Source organism: Mycteria americana, chromosome 5, assembly GCF_035582795.1.
Source record: "Mycteria americana isolate JAX WOST 10 ecotype Jacksonville Zoo and Gardens chromosome 5, USCA_MyAme_1.0, whole genome shotgun sequence".
Taxonomy (NCBI): domain Eukaryota; kingdom Metazoa; phylum Chordata; class Aves; order Ciconiiformes; family Ciconiidae; genus Mycteria; species Mycteria americana.
The window spans coordinates 70,892,866-70,909,959 of record NC_134369.1 but is presented as its reverse complement, the minus strand read 5'-3'; the positions used below and the strand labels follow the sequence as shown (position 1 = coordinate 70,909,959).

Genomic DNA, 17,094 nt, shown 5'->3' with positions numbered 1-17,094 from the left:
GCAGCCCGCTCCCCTCAGCCGCCCTCACGGCCGCCGCCGCCCGCGCGCGCCCCCCGCCGCGAGACCCAGCGGCGCCGCGCGCGCTCCGCCCCGCCCCCGGGAGGGCGGGAGGGGCGGGGGCGGGAGCGCGGGAGGCGGTGCCTCCGCCCGCCGCTGGCGGTAGGCGGGGCGGGAGAGGAGTCCGGGGTGGGGGGGGGGGGGGGGGGAAGGCGGGCGGCGGCGGCAACCCAAGAAGCAAGAGGCGACCCACGGGGGCGGCCGTGAGTGACAGGCGGCGGCGACCACTCGGCGCGGCGGATGGGCGCGGTGGGGGCGGGCCGGCGGGGAGCCAATGGGGAGCGCGCGCTGTCAGGAGCGAGCGCCTCAAATAATCGGGCTCAGCTGATTGTCCCCGGCAGAGAGTTGTTTGGCGGCGGGCGGGCGCGCCGCGCAGCCAGGAGGGCGGGCGGCGGGAGGCGGGAGGGGGGCTCCCCTTTGTTGCATGGGGGTGTCCAGCCGGGGCTGAGGGGAGGGGCGGGGCGGGCGCGCGCGGCGACCGTTGGCGGGCCGTTGCCTCCCGCTGCCCCATGAGCGCGACGGCGGCGGCGGCGGCCCTCGCTGAGGGGGCGGCCCTGGCTGAGGGGGCCGCCGTGCCCTACGCGGTGGAGCTGGGGCTGACCGTGCTGCACACGGCGCTCTACGCCGCCCTCTTCCTCTTCGCCTACCTGCAGCTCTGGCTGCTCCTCTACTACCGGGAGCGGCGGTTGAGCTACCACACGCTCTGCCTCTTCCTCTGCCTGCTCTGGGCAGCCCTCAGGACCACCCTCTTCTCCTTCTACCTGCAGAACTCCCTGCAGGCCCTCCGCCTCCAGCAGCCCTTCGCCCACTGGCTCCTCTACTGCCTGCCCGGCTGCCTGCTCTTCTCCAGCCTCTGCCTCCTCAACCTCTATTTCGCTGAGGTAAGTTTTGTTTTTTGGGGGGGGGGGGGGAGCGGGCACACCGAACCCCCCACCCTGCAGGACGCCGGGGCTAAAGGTTCCTCTTCAGCCACCCCCCTGAACTTGCAGTGTGCCCTGAAGCCAGGCTTTGGGGTGGGATGGAGGGTGTGGAGGTGTGCCCTGAGCAGGCTCGGTGGGAAAGGGTGCCGAGAGGTCTGCCCTCAATGTCGGCTTTGAGGCAGGTTGGGGAGATGCAGGGTTGTGCCCTGAATCCAGGCTTGGGGGGAGGCACAGAGATTATGCCCTGAATCCAGGCTTGGGGGGGGGGGGGGTGGAATTGGGGGGGGGGTTAAACAAAAAGTGTGTCCCAAATCTTGGCGTCAGGGTGGTGGGGTGCCGGGGTGTGCCTTGGCTGCAGGTGCTGTAGGGTGGGGGGGGGCAGGCAGGCACATGCCCTGAATCTGGGCTTGGGGGGGTGCAGAGATGTGCCCTGCTCCCGGGTGGGGTTTTCCCCTTTGCAACCCTACGAGGGGTGTCAGTGCCACGGGGGTTCTCTTGGGAGACTGTTTTACATCTTTTTTTAATTGATTCCCCTTCTCTAAAGGGGACCAGAAAGTGGCAGCAGCAGGGGCTGCTCTGGCCTGGATTGATGCCAACCATTACGTCACCAGCTAGAGCCTCTTCTGCTATTGTTGCTGCGCTCCCTCCTTCTCTCCATCTCTCCGCTCCGCTGTGAACTGGGCTTGTTGTTCTGCAGCTTGTTGTCAGACAAAAACCCTGAGATCCCTCTGCCTCCCCAGACAACAGCCTGGGGCTGGAGAGGTGGGCCCCTTCCTAGCACAATGATCGCTACTGGGACAGTGCGGAGCTGCCTGTTATTATTGCTGCCGAGCTGGATTCCTCCTTTTCTGGGTTTCCCATCACTTGTTTTGTGATTTTTATCCTCCTTTCTCTAGTCCTTTCACTTGTCTTTATCTTTTAAAGCCTTAGCTCTTCCCTCCCCTTCCTCTTCTGAATATTTTGTTTCTGCTCCAGTTTCTCGTGAGCAGCCCTTTGCTTGCCTGCCTTCCAGTTTGGTGACTTGTTTCATAAATAGGCAGTACTTTCCTTCCAGCTTTGTTGTTGTTGTTCAGATTCTTTGCTCTGCAGCTCTCAGCTGTTCGCCAGCCTCACAAAGGAATCGCTAACACACAGCGAAATCGCTCCATCGCTCCGATGTGTCACTGATGGGAGTTATGATTTCATTTTCCCGAGGACATCAACATTCACATGATAATGTGAGACTTGGAGCAATTGGGTTGTTCAGCTCTTTTGGTTCTTCCCCCTCTGACACAAACACCTGGAAGCTGGGGTAAACTGCCCGTTGCAAAAGCTGTTGATGTTAGATATGCTGCCGATCGAGTGGCAGCAAAATAACAAATGGTGCATAGTGTGCATAATCCATCTTGTCTGTTAAAGGGAGCCTGACCTACCAATTGCTCTGACTAGTAGGTGTTTGTGTTCCTTGAAAGGCAAGCTGAGGAAGGGATCCCATGTTCTGGTGCCACAAAGTGGCTGGATTTCTGTTTTCCTCCAAGTCACTGGACTTGACAGCAGATTTGCCTCTTTGCACGCTTGTTAAAAGGCTCCTTTAAAGAACGGCAAAGTAAATTCCAATAGGTTCTCAGGCTTCCCTTCCTCCCACGATACCTGTTTTTCAGTGGACTCTGGCTGAATATACCCCATTTCTTTCTCCTTGAAGACCTAGAGCCAAGGGAAATCCTGTCTGAGGAAATAAGAGCTCAGAATCTAGAGTGGGGAAGGATAAAATGACTTATTAAAGTGGGTATGCGTGCTTAGTTACAGAGAGGGTCTGACACTTGGCTGTTGCAAGCAGAATGGGTGTCCAGCACTTCGTGGTGTTTGTGGGTGATCTCACAGTGGTGGTAGGTGGCGAAGAGCTGTAGCTCCAGAGGCTTGGAGAAAGAGTACAGCTAGGTGGACTGAAAGCCTTGGTGCTTTTCTGTCTTCCATTTTAACAAAAGAAGTGATGCTGAGTAGTGATATTTGGCTGCCTCTGCTTGGAGAACGGGCTGATAAAACTAGCCCATCCTTCCCTTGACAGAAGGGTGCCATGTGCTGGTAGCAAACTGAGATGTGCCTCGCTTGGCTGTGTTCAGGGCATCTCTTAAAGCACAGGAGGAGTTCTGTTAAGGGGGCTTAGGGTGTAATTAAACAAGAATTATCCCTACCTGGAGGAAGGAGGGACGCTATGGTGGAACCACAGCAGTTTAGCTGAGGTGGCTCAAGATTTAGAGATGACTGGTATCTTTACTAGTGTGACTTCAAGCAGAACCTGCTGTGGAGGGCCTGCCTGTTCCCAATTCTTAAGGGCCAGTTGGTAGCAACCTGTAGAAGGGCATTGGGCTTCTGCTACTCTGGGGGTGGCATCCTGGTCTGAGATGTCCTCAGATAAAAGCATGGGCTGCTTCTGTGCTGAAGGCCTGGCTAATTGTCTTTGTACACAGTGCCTCCTTTGTGGAGATGCTGGGGAAATGGCATCTGTCTAAGCAGTGGAAGAAAATGTGGCCTGTGCAATGTTATTTGAGCTAATCTTGCTTGATTTACAGAGCTCCTCAGGCTATGTACGAGCTGAGGATGAAATGGTGCTGGGTGGGGGAAGAGCTCCAGGAAACAACAAATACCCATGGAGAACTAGCATTATTTTGCACTCCAGGCTGTTCTGGGGCTGAAATTAAAACTCATGAAACTGCCTAGTGTCCCTCCTTTCTGTGGGGAGAGGCTATCCTTTTCCTATCCCCTCTTGGCCCCTGGGATTTCTGAGGGGACATGGAGGCCTGACAAAATGTGTGTGGGATGCTTATTTGGTGGTGATGGCTTCTTTTTGTCGCTGCCTTATTTCCACCTGCAACATCAAAAGGTGTAATGCCTTTTGCTTGGGAGTGTGTCTTCCTTTCTGCTTCAGCTTGTAACAGAATGAGTTCTTTTCCAGGAAATCTGAAGCTTGCAGTACATCAGGTCAGAATTCCTCAGATCCACTCCTAATCTTGCCTCAAACAGGCAGAACAAGGGCTCAGATATCTAACGCAGGGTGCTTCTCTGCCTTGCTTTTGGAATAGCTCCTCTGCTGCCAGCTAGACATCTGCTTGAGCAATGCTACCTTTCCCAAGAGCTTGCCAATTCCTGCTTTTCCCCAGGTCATTGTCAGGAGCACAGTACGTGGAAATGTAGCCACAACAACCTCCATCTTGACCCTTTCAAAGACCTTCTTGAGCACTTGGCATCCTTGCCTCACTTGGGAGTCAGCAACTGTGTGCAACCATGAGTAAGGCCTTCTGATGGAGTGGTGAGGCTCTGACGGGCTGCTCCGCCAGACTGGCGTGCCCATGACCCTTAACCTGTCTGGGTTTCTTTAAGTGCTCCATTTGATTGGATGACATCAGCCTCTTTCATCCCTTGCTGCTCTAATTGCGCTGGAGCAGACACGCATGGAAAGAGCATCCAGCCTGGGAGCTGTTTGTCCCTGCTGTCCTGTATCTTCCTGCCTTCTCAGATGGAAAACTGGAAAAGCCTCCATCCATTCTTGCACTCTTCCACCTTCCTTGTCTAGCAGACACCTAGCACGTGCCTGCTGCCTCAGAGGGACAGCTGGTAAGGGGTCACTTAAAGCTGCTCCATCCCATAGCTGATGATTCCCATGGGCTCCACAGTTCCCAAATGAACAGGTGGCCATGCCAGCAACCAGCTATTCTGGGAAATCAGGGTACATGCAAGTTGCACCCTGTGTTCACAATGGCATAGGATGATCTCAGTATTAGTGGGGATGGTGACAGATCCTCCTCACAGATAGTTCCAACTTTTCCTCTGAGGGGTGGGTGGGGGCTTGAACACTTGTTATGGGGTATAGTCCCAAAATAGTCTGTGCTCTGCTCCGATGCTTGGTGCTGAATGACTGTGGCAAGAGAAGGAATCTAATCTGTCTGTGGATGCTCTTGCAACTGAGGGTGGGCTGTGTTCATGTCAAGGCAGGACATGGTTGTGTCTTTTATCTGGAGAGCCCAAACTCATGATTTCTGTATGGAGCAAAAGAGACTTTGATTCCGTCAGACAGACAATGACAAGTTTCTGGCTCTCCTGGATCTCTCAGGTCTGTTGTGAATGGCTGTACCAAAACCAAGCTGAAGTGCTATCTGAGGCTCAATGTTAGGACTAAGGTCCTGGCTTGTACAGGTACTGAAAGTGGTCTTTTGAGCTGTCTGTGGGATATGGTGTCTGTCACTTGTCATCTCCTCTTAGCAGCTGTGACACCTCCAGTACACCTTCTAAGGATGAGTGTGTTTCTTAATGCTCTGAGAACATGCCCTTAGCAAGTTCACTTTCTGGGCTCAGTGATGTGAGCAAGGTATTCAATTTTGTGAAATATATCCACTCATCACAAAAACAAAAGCCTCCAGCACCACAGGAGACTTTGAGGTCTGTAGCTCTTCTTGGCCTTGCCTTCTTCCCAAGTCTGTGGCTGATGTGAAGTGCTCAAAGGACTTGTGGCTCCAGAAAGACAACTGAGTATTGCCTAACTGTTGTAAGAGGCTTGCTTAGGAGTAAATGTTCCCAGTCCTGCTACTCTGGGCTAGCAGAGACCTCTCTTCCTTATTTTCAGCAGGCAACTGCATGACTTCTGGGGCTGGCCTCTCAGCTAGGAACTGAAGGAACCCTCAGTTTGCAAGGGTTGCTACTAACAACTTGGCATAATGCACCTGTTTGAGGGCAGGGGTCTGTATTTCCTATGTTTCTGAAGAACAGGACTACTGCTGAGCACTCTGCACTGGCTTCTTCACAGCAGAACCCTCTACATCAGCTGTCCTTGGGCTTTGAAAGCAGCAGAGCTAGTCCAGTGTTGAAAGGCTTGCAAGATTGTCTCAAGGATAAGAACCCAAAGATGCATTGTGAACACTACTGGTGTCACCTACTGAGCCAGCCCCTCTGAAGAAAAAGCAACGTTCAGTCTTATCATGTCTTAGTAAAACTAAAACCACTGTAAACTGAGTGATGTCTGTTCTTTTCCTGAAGGTATAGGACTAAATAGCCAGGGGCTAATAAAAGTGTAAGGCTGGTGCCGTGGTCTCCCTCTGCTTTTAGTGGCAGCAGTCCAAGTGTGAGTCTCAGGTTGCCATTGCACTCTTAACCCTGCGACAGCTTTGTGTGCCTTAGTCCTCAGGGCCATAGGGGAGAGTCTTGGGAGACTGGCTTGCACAGGGCTACTGCAGCTGTGGAAGCCAGCATCTGCTTTCTGTTAGCCAGTGGCATTTCCCTGCTCAGCTGAGGGGCTGTTCTCACCCAGGGTGATGACCTGGAATACAAGCCAGGGACTCTTGCTCGCTCTGCTGTTCAGAGGCTGTGGTTACAGTCTGCTCTTCTGGCGGTCAGAGCAGAGGTACAAATACCTCAGAAGGATTTCCCTGCTGTGTGAATGGGTGCTGAACCAAGAGGTTTCCCAGCTGGATGTCCTTGATGTCTGTTTTGACACTCCCAAAGTGCTTGAATGTAGCTTATAGGCAAACTAAGGATAGAGGAGGATTTGGGGATTTTTCTGTTTTGAAGTCACCACATGGGCCTTCCAAGGCCCAGGTTTCCTGTCACTCAGATGAGCTTTGGGGCTCAGAGTGGATTATGCCACAGTTCTGTACTTCTCTGGGCTGGTATAAGCCAGGACAAGAGGGTAGAGGGCTTCAGAGACTCCTTGTAGTACTGTGCTCCTCAGCCATGGAGGCTGGATACCTCCCTCTGCTGAAGTACTGTCTTGTTCCCCACTAAGTGCTTCTTGAGTTCATCCTCCCTCAGACTGGGGGAGAGGAGCCAGACAGTGAAACTGGCTTTCAGAACAGGGTTGCTGAAGCTGTCTAATGCCCTGTAGGAGGGCTTTCAAATGCTTGAAACTACTACAATGGATCAGACAACCCTCAAATCCTGAAATCTCTCTAGAAATCCTGTTGGCAGGAGCCTGATTTCTGAAGCTTCAGAGTGCCATTGCTACCTCAGTGCTGACTGGGAGGCAGGAGCCAAGAAATCCCATCAGAAGAAAAGCTGACTAAGGGTGCCTTGTAAGACATGAGTGATCCTTCACTGCAGCCACAGTGTGGAAGCTGACAGGGAGGACTCCTTGCAGAAGCAAAGAAACTAAACCTCCGCACCTATGCCATGATCCTACAGTGGTCTTGTGCTGACCACAAGTAGAAGCCTGCTGGACCTGACGAGATGGCTCTCTACCTCTTCCCAAGTTCCTTCAAAGTCTCCAGTCAGGACATGAGCTTTGTCTGTGATGGAATGTGACCTCAGCTGTGGGATCCTTCCTGGTGGGGTCTGTACCAGGATCTGCATTTTTCACAGGACAAAACCCAGTTCCTGCCATGGCAGTGCTGAATCAGGGTGTGACAAGCAAGCTCCATGTAGCTCTGCCAGCATGCTGCTTTCCTCCTGCTTGTCCTGACCATGTGTGAGCACCAGTTACCTGTCCCCTTGCAGCAGGACTGCTGTGCTCCCATCTGAGCTGTGACTTGGGAGCGTGTCCGCACCTTCCTAAACTGTCCATACTTCCTTAGGCTAGAAGTCCTGCCCCTGTATGCTTCAGCAGGAGCCACCGTTCAGCCCAAAGGGATGTGGAGGCTTGTCTGCTGTATTGGAAAGAGTGCTGTAGGGCTACCTGAATGTGAGCTGATGGTTCTCCTCTAGCCTTCCTGACCCAAAGGGCTGGTGGTGCAGGCATGGCTTCGGTACCCCGCAGTCTGAGGAGAGGCCTGTGAGCCTTTGCTTTGAAGCACTGGTCCTTCTTGTGCAACTTTCATCTTGAGTCTCCTAATCCCTTGTGTGGTGAGGAGATTCACAGAACCCAGATCCATTCTTGGACAGAGTGTGTGTTGCTTTGAAGAGCGAAATAGTCTGCAAATAACTGACTGTCATCTAATACACCTGTCTGTCAAGTGTGCCATGCAACTTGGCAGGCTGGGCCTTCCACCTCTGGAGGACTTCCTACCCTCTCAGAGTTACTTTTCAGGTGTGTTTGGCCTACAAACATCTTAAGGGTGGAGGAGCTGTGAGCTCTGAGTGCTTGTTACAGCCTGCAGGTCCATAATCCGATACCGGGGGCTATTTAAGATCAGCTATTTGTCTTGCTAAAGCACAGCAGCTGAAGCAGCCTTCTCTAACAGGGAAATCAAGTATGATTGAGGTCCTAAAATATGCAGCACAGAACACTGAGCAAAGTAGATGTATTTTTAAAATTATCTTAGTGACTGCTGAGTGCTGAACTCACTGCTTGAAGTCCTTAGGTGTGGTGTTAAAAGTCCTTGTCTTTACAAGGTATTTTAACACCATTATTATTGTGTTATGGGGTATTAAATATGTTTATGCCTGTTGGACACCTACATTTGGGCTTGGGTCTTGCAAGAAAAAGAGTACCACTCTTTCTTGCAAGTGGGTCCACTGCAAGACTTGGTGCTCATAGATAATCTAGAGTCCTTCAAGATGTCCAGCTGGATGCTGGCTCCCCTGTCCTTATACATCTTTAAGTCTAAAGGCGAACTGTAGGTCATGTTAAGTAATGCTGTGCAAATCTTTCCCCTAGGTCATATTCAAAGTGAAATGTGCAGCTGAATTCAACAAGTACAAGTAAGTGATACTTTTTGAATGTTACCTTCTAACGTTGGCTTAAGGTGACCTCATGCTGCAGTGCTAGGAATGGGACTTTCAGACCCCAAAGACTGAACAGAGCTAATGCCGTACCTAGCTGTGCTCTGACAAAGGATCGGTGTTGTGCCTTGGAGCAGGACTGGGAGCTTCAAGGGTACCAAGGAAGCTAAAGCACATGCTGCATGCCTCCATACATGTCATTGGTGTCACAGTACTGGTGCTGCTAGCAAACTAGATGAACTCGAGGTCATTCTGAGCTATCCCACCCCAGAAAAGATCTGCAGGATAAGGCTTGAGCAATAGGGGGGACCTGTGTTTGTACAGCCCAGGCGCTTCCTAGCCATTTCCAGGGAAACCCACAATGGAAAATGCAAGCTCCAGTGGCTTTCAATAAAGAAGTTGCAGTGGTTGTGATGACTCATAGCTTATTGACTGAAGTTAATGCAGAGCTACAGCAACACTTAAAATCTGCAAGATAAGAGCCTGACTGTCAGAAGATGAGTCTTGTAACTCATGACTACTTACACTGCTCATGCATTATAAGAGCAGCTCAAACAAAGGAGCTGCAGACTTGGGCTGTCAATACAACCACTGAAACTTGCTGGAATGTCTGATCTTCATAGCAAGCAGAGCACTGGGCATGCTGGGATGTCCTCTTGCCTGATGAGATAGGAGGGCGGTGCAGAATGAGCCCAGAATTTTCTGACTCAAACTCCATTTTTTTCCCCCACCATCTCTCCAGGGTCCTGTTGTATCTGGGCTCCATATTTACCAGCCTCCTCTTCTTAGTTGTGAACTTAACTTGTGCAATGTTAATCCATGGTGAGGTCCCGGAGAACCAGCTGAGGTGGACAGTCCTTGCCCGCGCCCTAGTCAACGACAGCCTCTTCATCCTCTGTGCCATCTCGCTGGCTTGCTGCATGTGCAAACTGGGAAAGATGTCTTCAGCGAATGTCTACCTCGAGTCTAAGGTAAGTAAATGCCTCTTCAACTACACTGGAACTGCACAATCATCAGCTGGATTCTCAACTGGATCTGTGCGTGCTTACTCAGAGCAACGCTGGCTTGGTGGCACCTGAGCTACTCTTGCTCACATACTCCTTCCAGTGTGGAGGTGACAGCGCTTGAACTTCTCTCTCCAGAAAGTGTGTGCTCCTGCCATAGGAATGAAGGGCTCTGCGCGTTTTAGGGGAATACGTTGTCTGCAGCTCTGCTGGCACAACAGGAGACTTATGAGCTGCTTATGCTTTTCAGGTTTAGAAGGATAATTTAGGGTTTGACTGGAAGAGAGGGTTCTCTGGGTAGCAGATGCAGTTTCTGCAGTATATTGTCACTAAGGACAGTAAAGGCTGCAGCACATTGTTATCTCTGGCAGATGCATAACAATTCTCTGCAAAGGGGATCCCCCCAGCAGTCCAGCTTTAGCTGCCTGCTTGCTTGAGCCAGAGGCAGTGCTTGCCTGTCCTGGGTGAGATGAGCATCTTAGAAGGGGAGGAGAAGTTGCTGTAGGTCCTGCCCCAAAGCAGAAGGACAGCTGAGGGTCTGAACATACACAACTCTTCTCAAGCAGGTAGGAAAGTGGATAAGCCACTGGCAGTCTCATTTTAGTGTGGCAGTAGGCTGCAATTAAGTGTGCACTTGAGCTGCCTCTTCTTCCTCTGGGAAGCCATATCACCCCTAATCAAAGGCAGTGATTCCAGGGTGGGGACCTGGCCTGTTGAGAAGGGCAGACAGCAGTCTCTTGATGAGCCTGGAAACATCTGTAGGAAAAACTTGAGCACCTGAGCATAGTAAGGCTCAGGGAAGCCAGCTGCCTGGCTCTAGTCCTTTTGAGCTACTGTCTTTTCCCAGTAGTAGAGCTCCTCACTCCACATGCCCTGAATTGCTTCTTTCCAGGTGTCAGGAGGTGGGGCTCTGGCCTCCTGTGGAGACCTTATTCCCAGTGTGCCTTCAGTCAGGTGAATCTATATGGTCTTAAAGCACTGCCATGCCTGGCTCAGGTGAGGGCTGCCCAGAGTGTAGAGCTCCTGGAGGCTGTTGGATGGCTCTGTCCCTGCTCAGGAAGAGAATGAAGAGGGTGACAAGCTGCCTTGCAGCAGACACTGCTACAAAAACATTCTGGATCCATCCAACTGCCTTGCATTGGCTGGAGGCATCTCCTTGCTCCTTAGCAGACCATCTGCATGACCACTCAGGTGGCTGCAGTCCACTACCCCTTCTCTTGGAGAGGACAGCCAGAGCTGTGCTGTCAAGATTGAAGCTGAGGCTTTCTCTAGGAGAAGTCTGGCTCTCTTAAGCAGCAGGGAGCATTGGTGGTTGCCCAGAATCCAGGGTGTGTGGGCCATACTGGGTCTTGTGACAGCTATCCGCAGAGGCTGCAGATTGCAGCCAGGTGATCTGTAATGAGACAGAGGAGCCATGACTAAGCTGAGAACCTGCTCACATCCCTGCTTGCATGGGCCAGGTATGCAGCTCTGACTGGCTCTGGACACTAATTAACTTATCAAGTTCACCCAGCAGTAGTTTACAAATGCAGTAACTTCCTCTAGTTACCTGCCTGAGGCTGCCTGTGGGGCTGTGCTCTTGTACAACATGCTCTAGAGAAGCCTGCTCTCAGGTGGAATACTCAACCTGACTGTCTGGTAGAGGTCTCTTGCATTCAAATGCTGTCTCCCTTCCCTGCCTTGGAGGCATTCCCTGACATTGTGTTGTGGACGAGCTGCAAAAATAGGGTGGGGATGAGCAGAAGTGTTACAGAAATGCCTGAAAAGGCTGTCCTGCCTCCTGAACTCCAGCTGCGAACCTGCTGACTCAAAACAATACAGCAAGGCTGGAGGGGCCCGGTGAGGCTGCTGCCTCCACTGAAGGTAGGAAGGTTGGAGCCATTTGACACTTGAGAAGGAGGCTGTGCTATTGAGCTGCTGCCAGGTCCTATACCGTGGTCCTTGTCAGCTGGAGACTTGCTTCACTAGCCTTTCTGCCTCTTATTCTGCTGTCCTGAATACCAAGGGCTCAGCTAACAGCACTAGAGCAGGCTGCATTCTTGTGCTTCGATGGTGCCACAGGGACTTGTCTGTTAGCAGCACTTTCATGCTGACTTTTCCAAGAGACAGTCTTGAACAAGTGCTGTAAAGCTAGGAAAATGGAGCTAGCGTAGCCGTAGCTTGGATGAGGAGGGTCAATGAGATGTGCTTCTGGAGCTGATCGTCTCCCTAAATACAATGGCAAGTCAGCTGCTGAGATGTGTTTGTGTGCCCACTTACTGGCTTCTGCTGTGCAGTGATTGGTGGCTACCAGTAGCTGTTAAAAGGCTTCACGGATGTATTTAGCAGAGAAATGGAGATGCTTTGCAGATCTTCAAGTAGCTTCCTGTCCCATGGCTAGCTGTCCAGGAAAGGTGGGTACTGTGACCTTCAGGTACCTCATGCAGCTATCCCTCTGACAGCAAGCATCTGAAACACTGTGGAGAAAGCCCCTCTTCACCAGCGCAGGACAGCTAGCAGGAGGCACAGGTCCCGCAACATCTAGCCACCCTGCAGCACGCTGCTCTGTGTACAGCAAAGCTGGTGTGTCCCACAGCAGCGCTGGGGTTCAGGTGCTGGGGCTTTCTGCCTGTTCTTAGAGTTGCCTACCCCAAATACTTGAGCTTCTTTCCTAGACAAATGTTGTGTTCAATGTCAGGGGTGCCAAACTGCTGCAGAGTGAACGAGCTGGGTGGACATGTCTGCTGCAGCGTCTGATCGGGGTGTAGAAGCAGCAAGACTATTTTCTTAATGGTTGTTGGTTGGCCTTCTGGAGACTACTGCAGTAAGGCAGTGGGTGGGATAGCATCTCTCTGGACCACCGGTTTGAAGCTGACTGATAAGATCCTGAGAATGACACTCCTGTGCCTTGAGTCTTCCCTCCTCCCTGGTGGCACGGGCTGTATAGCTCTGCTACTGCAGTGAACTCGCCACACAAGGAAGCTCTTAACCAGCTCTGAATATTTTAGCAATAACATACAAATGTTCTAGGGCATTCCTGCCTGCACAGCTTCTCATGCATTTAAGGGGGGCGGGGGGGGGGAATCGCAGCTCTGTAGGAAGGTCTGTATTAAAACTTTTTTTCTTCCTGTTCTAGGGAACATCTGTCTGCCAGGCTATTCTTGTGGGATCTGTAGTCGCTCTTCTGTATTCCTCAAGGGCTTGCTATAACCTGGTAGCTGTGGCCATATCTCCAGACAGTGTTCCTGGTCCTTTTAACTATGGCTGGGACAACCTTTCAGACAAGGTAAGCGTCTGTGACCCCCAGTCCAGGGCTAGTAAAGTGAAAGGCAGTTACTGTACTGTCCTGTGAGGGCCTGTGCAGGTGAAGAGGGTGAATTCCCAATGAGCGCTGGCTTTCTGCCTTCAGAAGCCCTGCTTGATCTCTCCACCAGAGCAAACCTGAATCTTCCTCTATCTGGGTATTTCTTCAGGAGGGATTCCCTATTGTCCTCTTCAACTTCAGCCTGCCAACTCTTCTTTTGGGGGAGAAGAGGAACAAGTAAACTAGAGCAGAAAAGCAATGCTTAATCAGGTGTGGCTGTGTGCAAGGGAGAGTCATTGGTGTGGGGAGGGAGCTAACAGTACCCTGGTAGCACACTGAAGAGAACTATCTCACTAAAAACAGTAGCAGCAGTCAGGTAGGGGTCACTATTCTGGTTTAGGGACTCCTGCCTTCATAAGGGTTTCTCTGCGTTCCTAGTTCTAAGCTGTGGGCTGTGTCCAGCTTTGGGAGCTGTGTAGCTCTGCTGATGGCTAGGATTATACAGAGACCTCTTAACTTCTCTCCACAGGTGCATGTGGAAGTGAGCGGTGAAGAATACGTAGTGTTTGGAGTGGTCCTCTTCCTCTGGGAGCTGGTGCCAACGACTTTCGTGGTGCTGTTCTTCCGGGCTCAGAGACTGAGTCAGAACTTGGTAGGCCTGAGCAAGCCGCTGTAGCTCGAGTACCCCTGTGCAGGGAGGAGCTCCAAAGTGCCTGGGGTGGGGCGGCAGGCCTTTAGGAAGACTGTCAGAAATATCTCGCTTCTGGCCTAACTCTTTTCTCTTTAACAGACTCCAGCGGGGATGGTCAATAGTCACAGTTACAGCTCCAGAGCCTACTTCTTTGACAATCCGAGGCGCTACGACAGCGATGACGACTTGTCACGGCTTGGGGCCAGAGAAGGAGGGTAAGCATTGCTGGGCAAGTGAAAGCACAGCTGCCATTCCGCTGCCCTGTGTGGAAGCGACAGAGCTTGTGGCTTCTGCTCGTAGGAAAAAGTTTTGGTGTAAGAGGCAGCTTGGGCAAGGTGGATGGGGCAAGGAGCCTTCTGACTGAGCTTGATTTTGTTCCCTTCTGCAGCTCACAAGGAGCTATTTTTATTAGACAGAAGTGACCAGCTCTGAGAGGTGGATATCGTGCTGGGTGCTCACAGGTAGAAATATGCAGTGGCTACAGACAGGAGGCCTCATCCAGGAGGGCTGATCTTGCTAGGATCCTTCCTCAGCTGTGGGGGCAGAGGGCTCTTAAGTGACCTCCAGAGGAGTTTCTCCAGTGGACAGTGAGAGGTGGTGAAGTCCTGGGAGGGAGGTGGTCTCTGGGAGCCAACTGGGACAAAGCCCTGCAGGAGCACCAGGCGTGCGGGAGGATGGTCAGGTATCCCCAGCAAAACTGTAAGGGGAAACGCGACAGTCCTGTCCTTTGCTTGCCGCTCAGGGGTCTGAACTCTACCTGCCCAGGGCTGTAGTGAGCGGTTCAGAGGTTCTGGCTCTTGTTGACCATTTTTGTAGAGCCTGGTGCTCTTCTTGTACCTGTTTCCTCAAAGACAGGTTCCTTGGAGATATCGTGCCTGTATGTCATAGCCTGCTTCTGCAGACTTGGATACCCGGATCAGTGCTGGGAGCAGAAGTTTTTCCTAGCAGTGGAGACTAGCCGCAGCCAAATTACTCGTCTCTAAGAGTCCATGTTTGGTTTTTCTGTCTCTCCTCCCAGCTTGGCCACCCCTCAGTGCTCTGGCTGCTATGGGTCCCTGGCTGGGAATGACAGCTACGCGGTGGGTCCCCGTCTCGGCGGAACCGCTACAGACAGTGCCCCCTTGCTCTTTGCCGCAGGCGGCTCGGAGATGAATAATCACCATAGCTCATACCCTGCACCACAGAACTGAAGAGGCTGCGAGGTCCCTTTCTTCCCAGAAGTGGCATTCATGTATAGGATTGTAACCTGGTTTTCTCTTTCCTTCTTCCCTGAAGCATCTAACTCATCGACACAAACATTCCACTACCTGCTGCAGCTGTAAGCAGGACTGAGCCTATGGCTGCAGGCAGTTAAGCAAGAGAACTGTGACTTTAAGGTACCATGTAGCAAAGTGAAGCTGAACTCTCGGGAAGCTTTTTTTTCTTGGTCTGGTCTTCAAGATGTTGGCAGCTAAATGCACCAGAGCTTCCTCACTAGAAAAGAAACATCAAATGCATATTTGCACTTTTATCTGCACACTTGGAAGGAACGAATCTTGCTCAGACTGTGCTTGGTCTGAGACTGTTCTAGTTACTCTTTTAATTGCACATCCATAGCTGGGAGAGGCACCGTCTTCCTGCAAAGACGTGTTCCGTGAAGTACTCTGCATCCTGACTCACTTGGGAGTGTGAAGCTCTGTTAGCCGAGCGCGTTACGGGCAGGGCCTCCTGCGGCGCATGCTAAAGCGTACCGTGCCATATTCACACCCGGCAGGGCTGATGCCTCTGGGCTGTGTGTGGTCTTGCTCTGACTGCTGGTCCTTGTTTCACCCGATTGCTGAACTGTCCTACCTAGGACTGTGGGTTCAAAGCTGAGCTCAAAGCATATCCTAGCAGAGGCCTGTGAGGGTGAGATCAAGTGCTCCTACTGGCGTAAAGATCACTACCTTGTAACCAACCCACTAGCTTATGGCAAAGGAAGAGGGCTGGCTTGGATGGTAGCTGCTGTCAAGTGAGGGGGCAAGGCTTTATGGGCTGCTGCCTTCTGGGGAAGCTTAGAGCTGGAGCTGGCTCAGCAAGTGTGCGTGCAGGAACACGTGTGGCCCAAAGCGCATGTAAAACTAGGGCTGCTTTAACCGGTGGGGAGCGAGAGCAGTCCTGCTCCCCCCTCCTCTTAGCCCATGGTGGGGCTCCCCTTTCCCCCCCTCAGTATTAAATTGCATTGAGCAGATACCCAAGAGTTTTAACCTGAAATGAATGTGAACTGGTGGGGTCCCCACCGAGGTGCAGGAGGTGTCTGTCTGGTTGCGGAGGCAAGGCCTGCTGTCACAGAGGGGAGCAGCAGACACTGCAGAGCTCTGGTCCCTGGGCTCCCTGCTCTCCCCTCCCCTGCCGTGGGGCAGGGCTGGGGGCCTGCAGCCCTCCCACAGCCACAGCAGCTGTGGCAGCAGAGCTTAACGGTGTACACAGGGTTTGAGTGGGCCGGGTCAGTCTGGGAAGAGGTTTCTCTGTCTCTCTTTAACCAAAATAGCCAAGTTTGACCTGGCCTATAGCTCCATGGGGCTCTTGGGGATGAGGCTTGATGTTATTCCTGGCTTGTCCCTGAGCCTGATGTGGGGATGAGCGAAGCAGCTTTGGACACAGACTTGGATGGAGGCACTGGTGCAGGGAGGGCAGCTGCTCTGACCTCTAGTGACAACCTGAACTGGAACTGCTTTTAACCTGCCTAGAGCTGCTCCTGCTGGTCAAACCCAAGCCTGACACTGAAGGACCCACTTATCTGTGCATGGAGTGGTACGGTGCTGCCTGGCTCTGGGTGTGGGACACTGGGCTGGGCTCTGGAGGGACCCTGAGGCAGCCTCAGTGTCCACCGCTGCGTGTGAGAGACCCCGAGCACTGGGGCAGCCCCGGCCTCTCCTCACTTGCTGTGTGCTCACTAGTATGGCCTGCTCACCCGATCCCCCACCTCACTTGTACTGAGCTAGATGTCACTTCTCACGCTGAGAACACCCTGTCCCTGTGTGGTCTCCTGTGCTGGCTTGTGGGCCTCTCCCTGCTAACCTGCTTCACTCTGGCTGGCCCAAAAAAAAAAAAAGGGCTGCTTTTTAGAGCAGGCTCCGAGATGACAGCTTGCAGCACTTCCCTCTCGCTCTAGTACTTGAACTAGGAGCTCTGCCCCGGCTGCTGTGGCTCTCCTGGCTGCTCCACCTTCCGCGGTGTGAGGGACCTGTCTCCTCCCCTTGGCTGGGGTGCCGAAACAGGTTGCTCCATCTCAATCACTGCTTGACTTATGGCAAAGCTAATGAAGGACCTGAGCTTGGCGCGTTGCCCTTCTTTCTTCTCCCATAAGTCACCAAAGACAGTAAGTGACGCTAGTGGCCCCTGTTCTTGCTTAAATTCCAAAGCACTAGGAGCACTTTAAGTTTTTCTCTGGAGGGAAAGGAGTGTAGTGCAAAAAAAAAAAATTAAAAAATAAAAAATTAAAGGGCTACAGGCTCATTGTTCATATTGCACTGAAGCACACGACAACAATACGAT

General features: G+C 52.3%; 1 protein-coding gene across 2 annotated transcripts; it reads left to right on the top strand.

Annotated features, from left to right (window-relative positions):
- The first annotated feature begins 460 nt into the window (after positions 1–460).
- On the top strand, positions 461–17,043 carry GPR137C (G protein-coupled receptor 137C). Of its 2 annotated transcripts, none has more exons than XM_075503948.1 (7): positions 461–938; positions 8,536–8,579; positions 9,343–9,571; positions 12,720–12,869; positions 13,417–13,539; positions 13,678–13,793; positions 14,854–17,043. In XM_075503948.1, exons 1-7 carry the CDS (start codon positions 567–569, stop codon positions 14,858–14,860), a joined length of 1,041 nt encoding a protein of 346 aa, XP_075360063.1. In that variant the 5' UTR covers positions 461–566; the 3' UTR covers positions 14,861–17,043. The 2 variants fall into 2 exon arrangements, with proteins under 2 accessions (XP_075360063.1, XP_075360062.1); XM_075503947.1 differs by having other exon boundaries at positions 463–938; positions 14,597–17,043.
- The last annotated feature ends 51 nt before the right edge of the window (positions 17,044–17,094 follow it).

Excerpts from the sequence above, each read along its gene's own strand:
- GPR137C (XM_075503947.1), top strand. The coding sequence starts at position 567 with ATGAGCGCGACGGCGGCGGCGGCGGCCCTCGCTGAGGGGGCGGCCCTG. Across the intron at positions 12,870-13,416 it reads GGGACAACCTTTCAGACAAG|GTGCATGTGGAAGTGAGCGG; the intron begins GTAAGCGTCTGT and ends TTCTCTCCACAG. Across the intron at positions 13,794-14,596 it reads CTTGGGGCCAGAGAAGGAGG|CTTGGCCACCCCTCAGTGCT; the intron begins GTAAGCATTGCT and ends CTCTCCTCCCAG.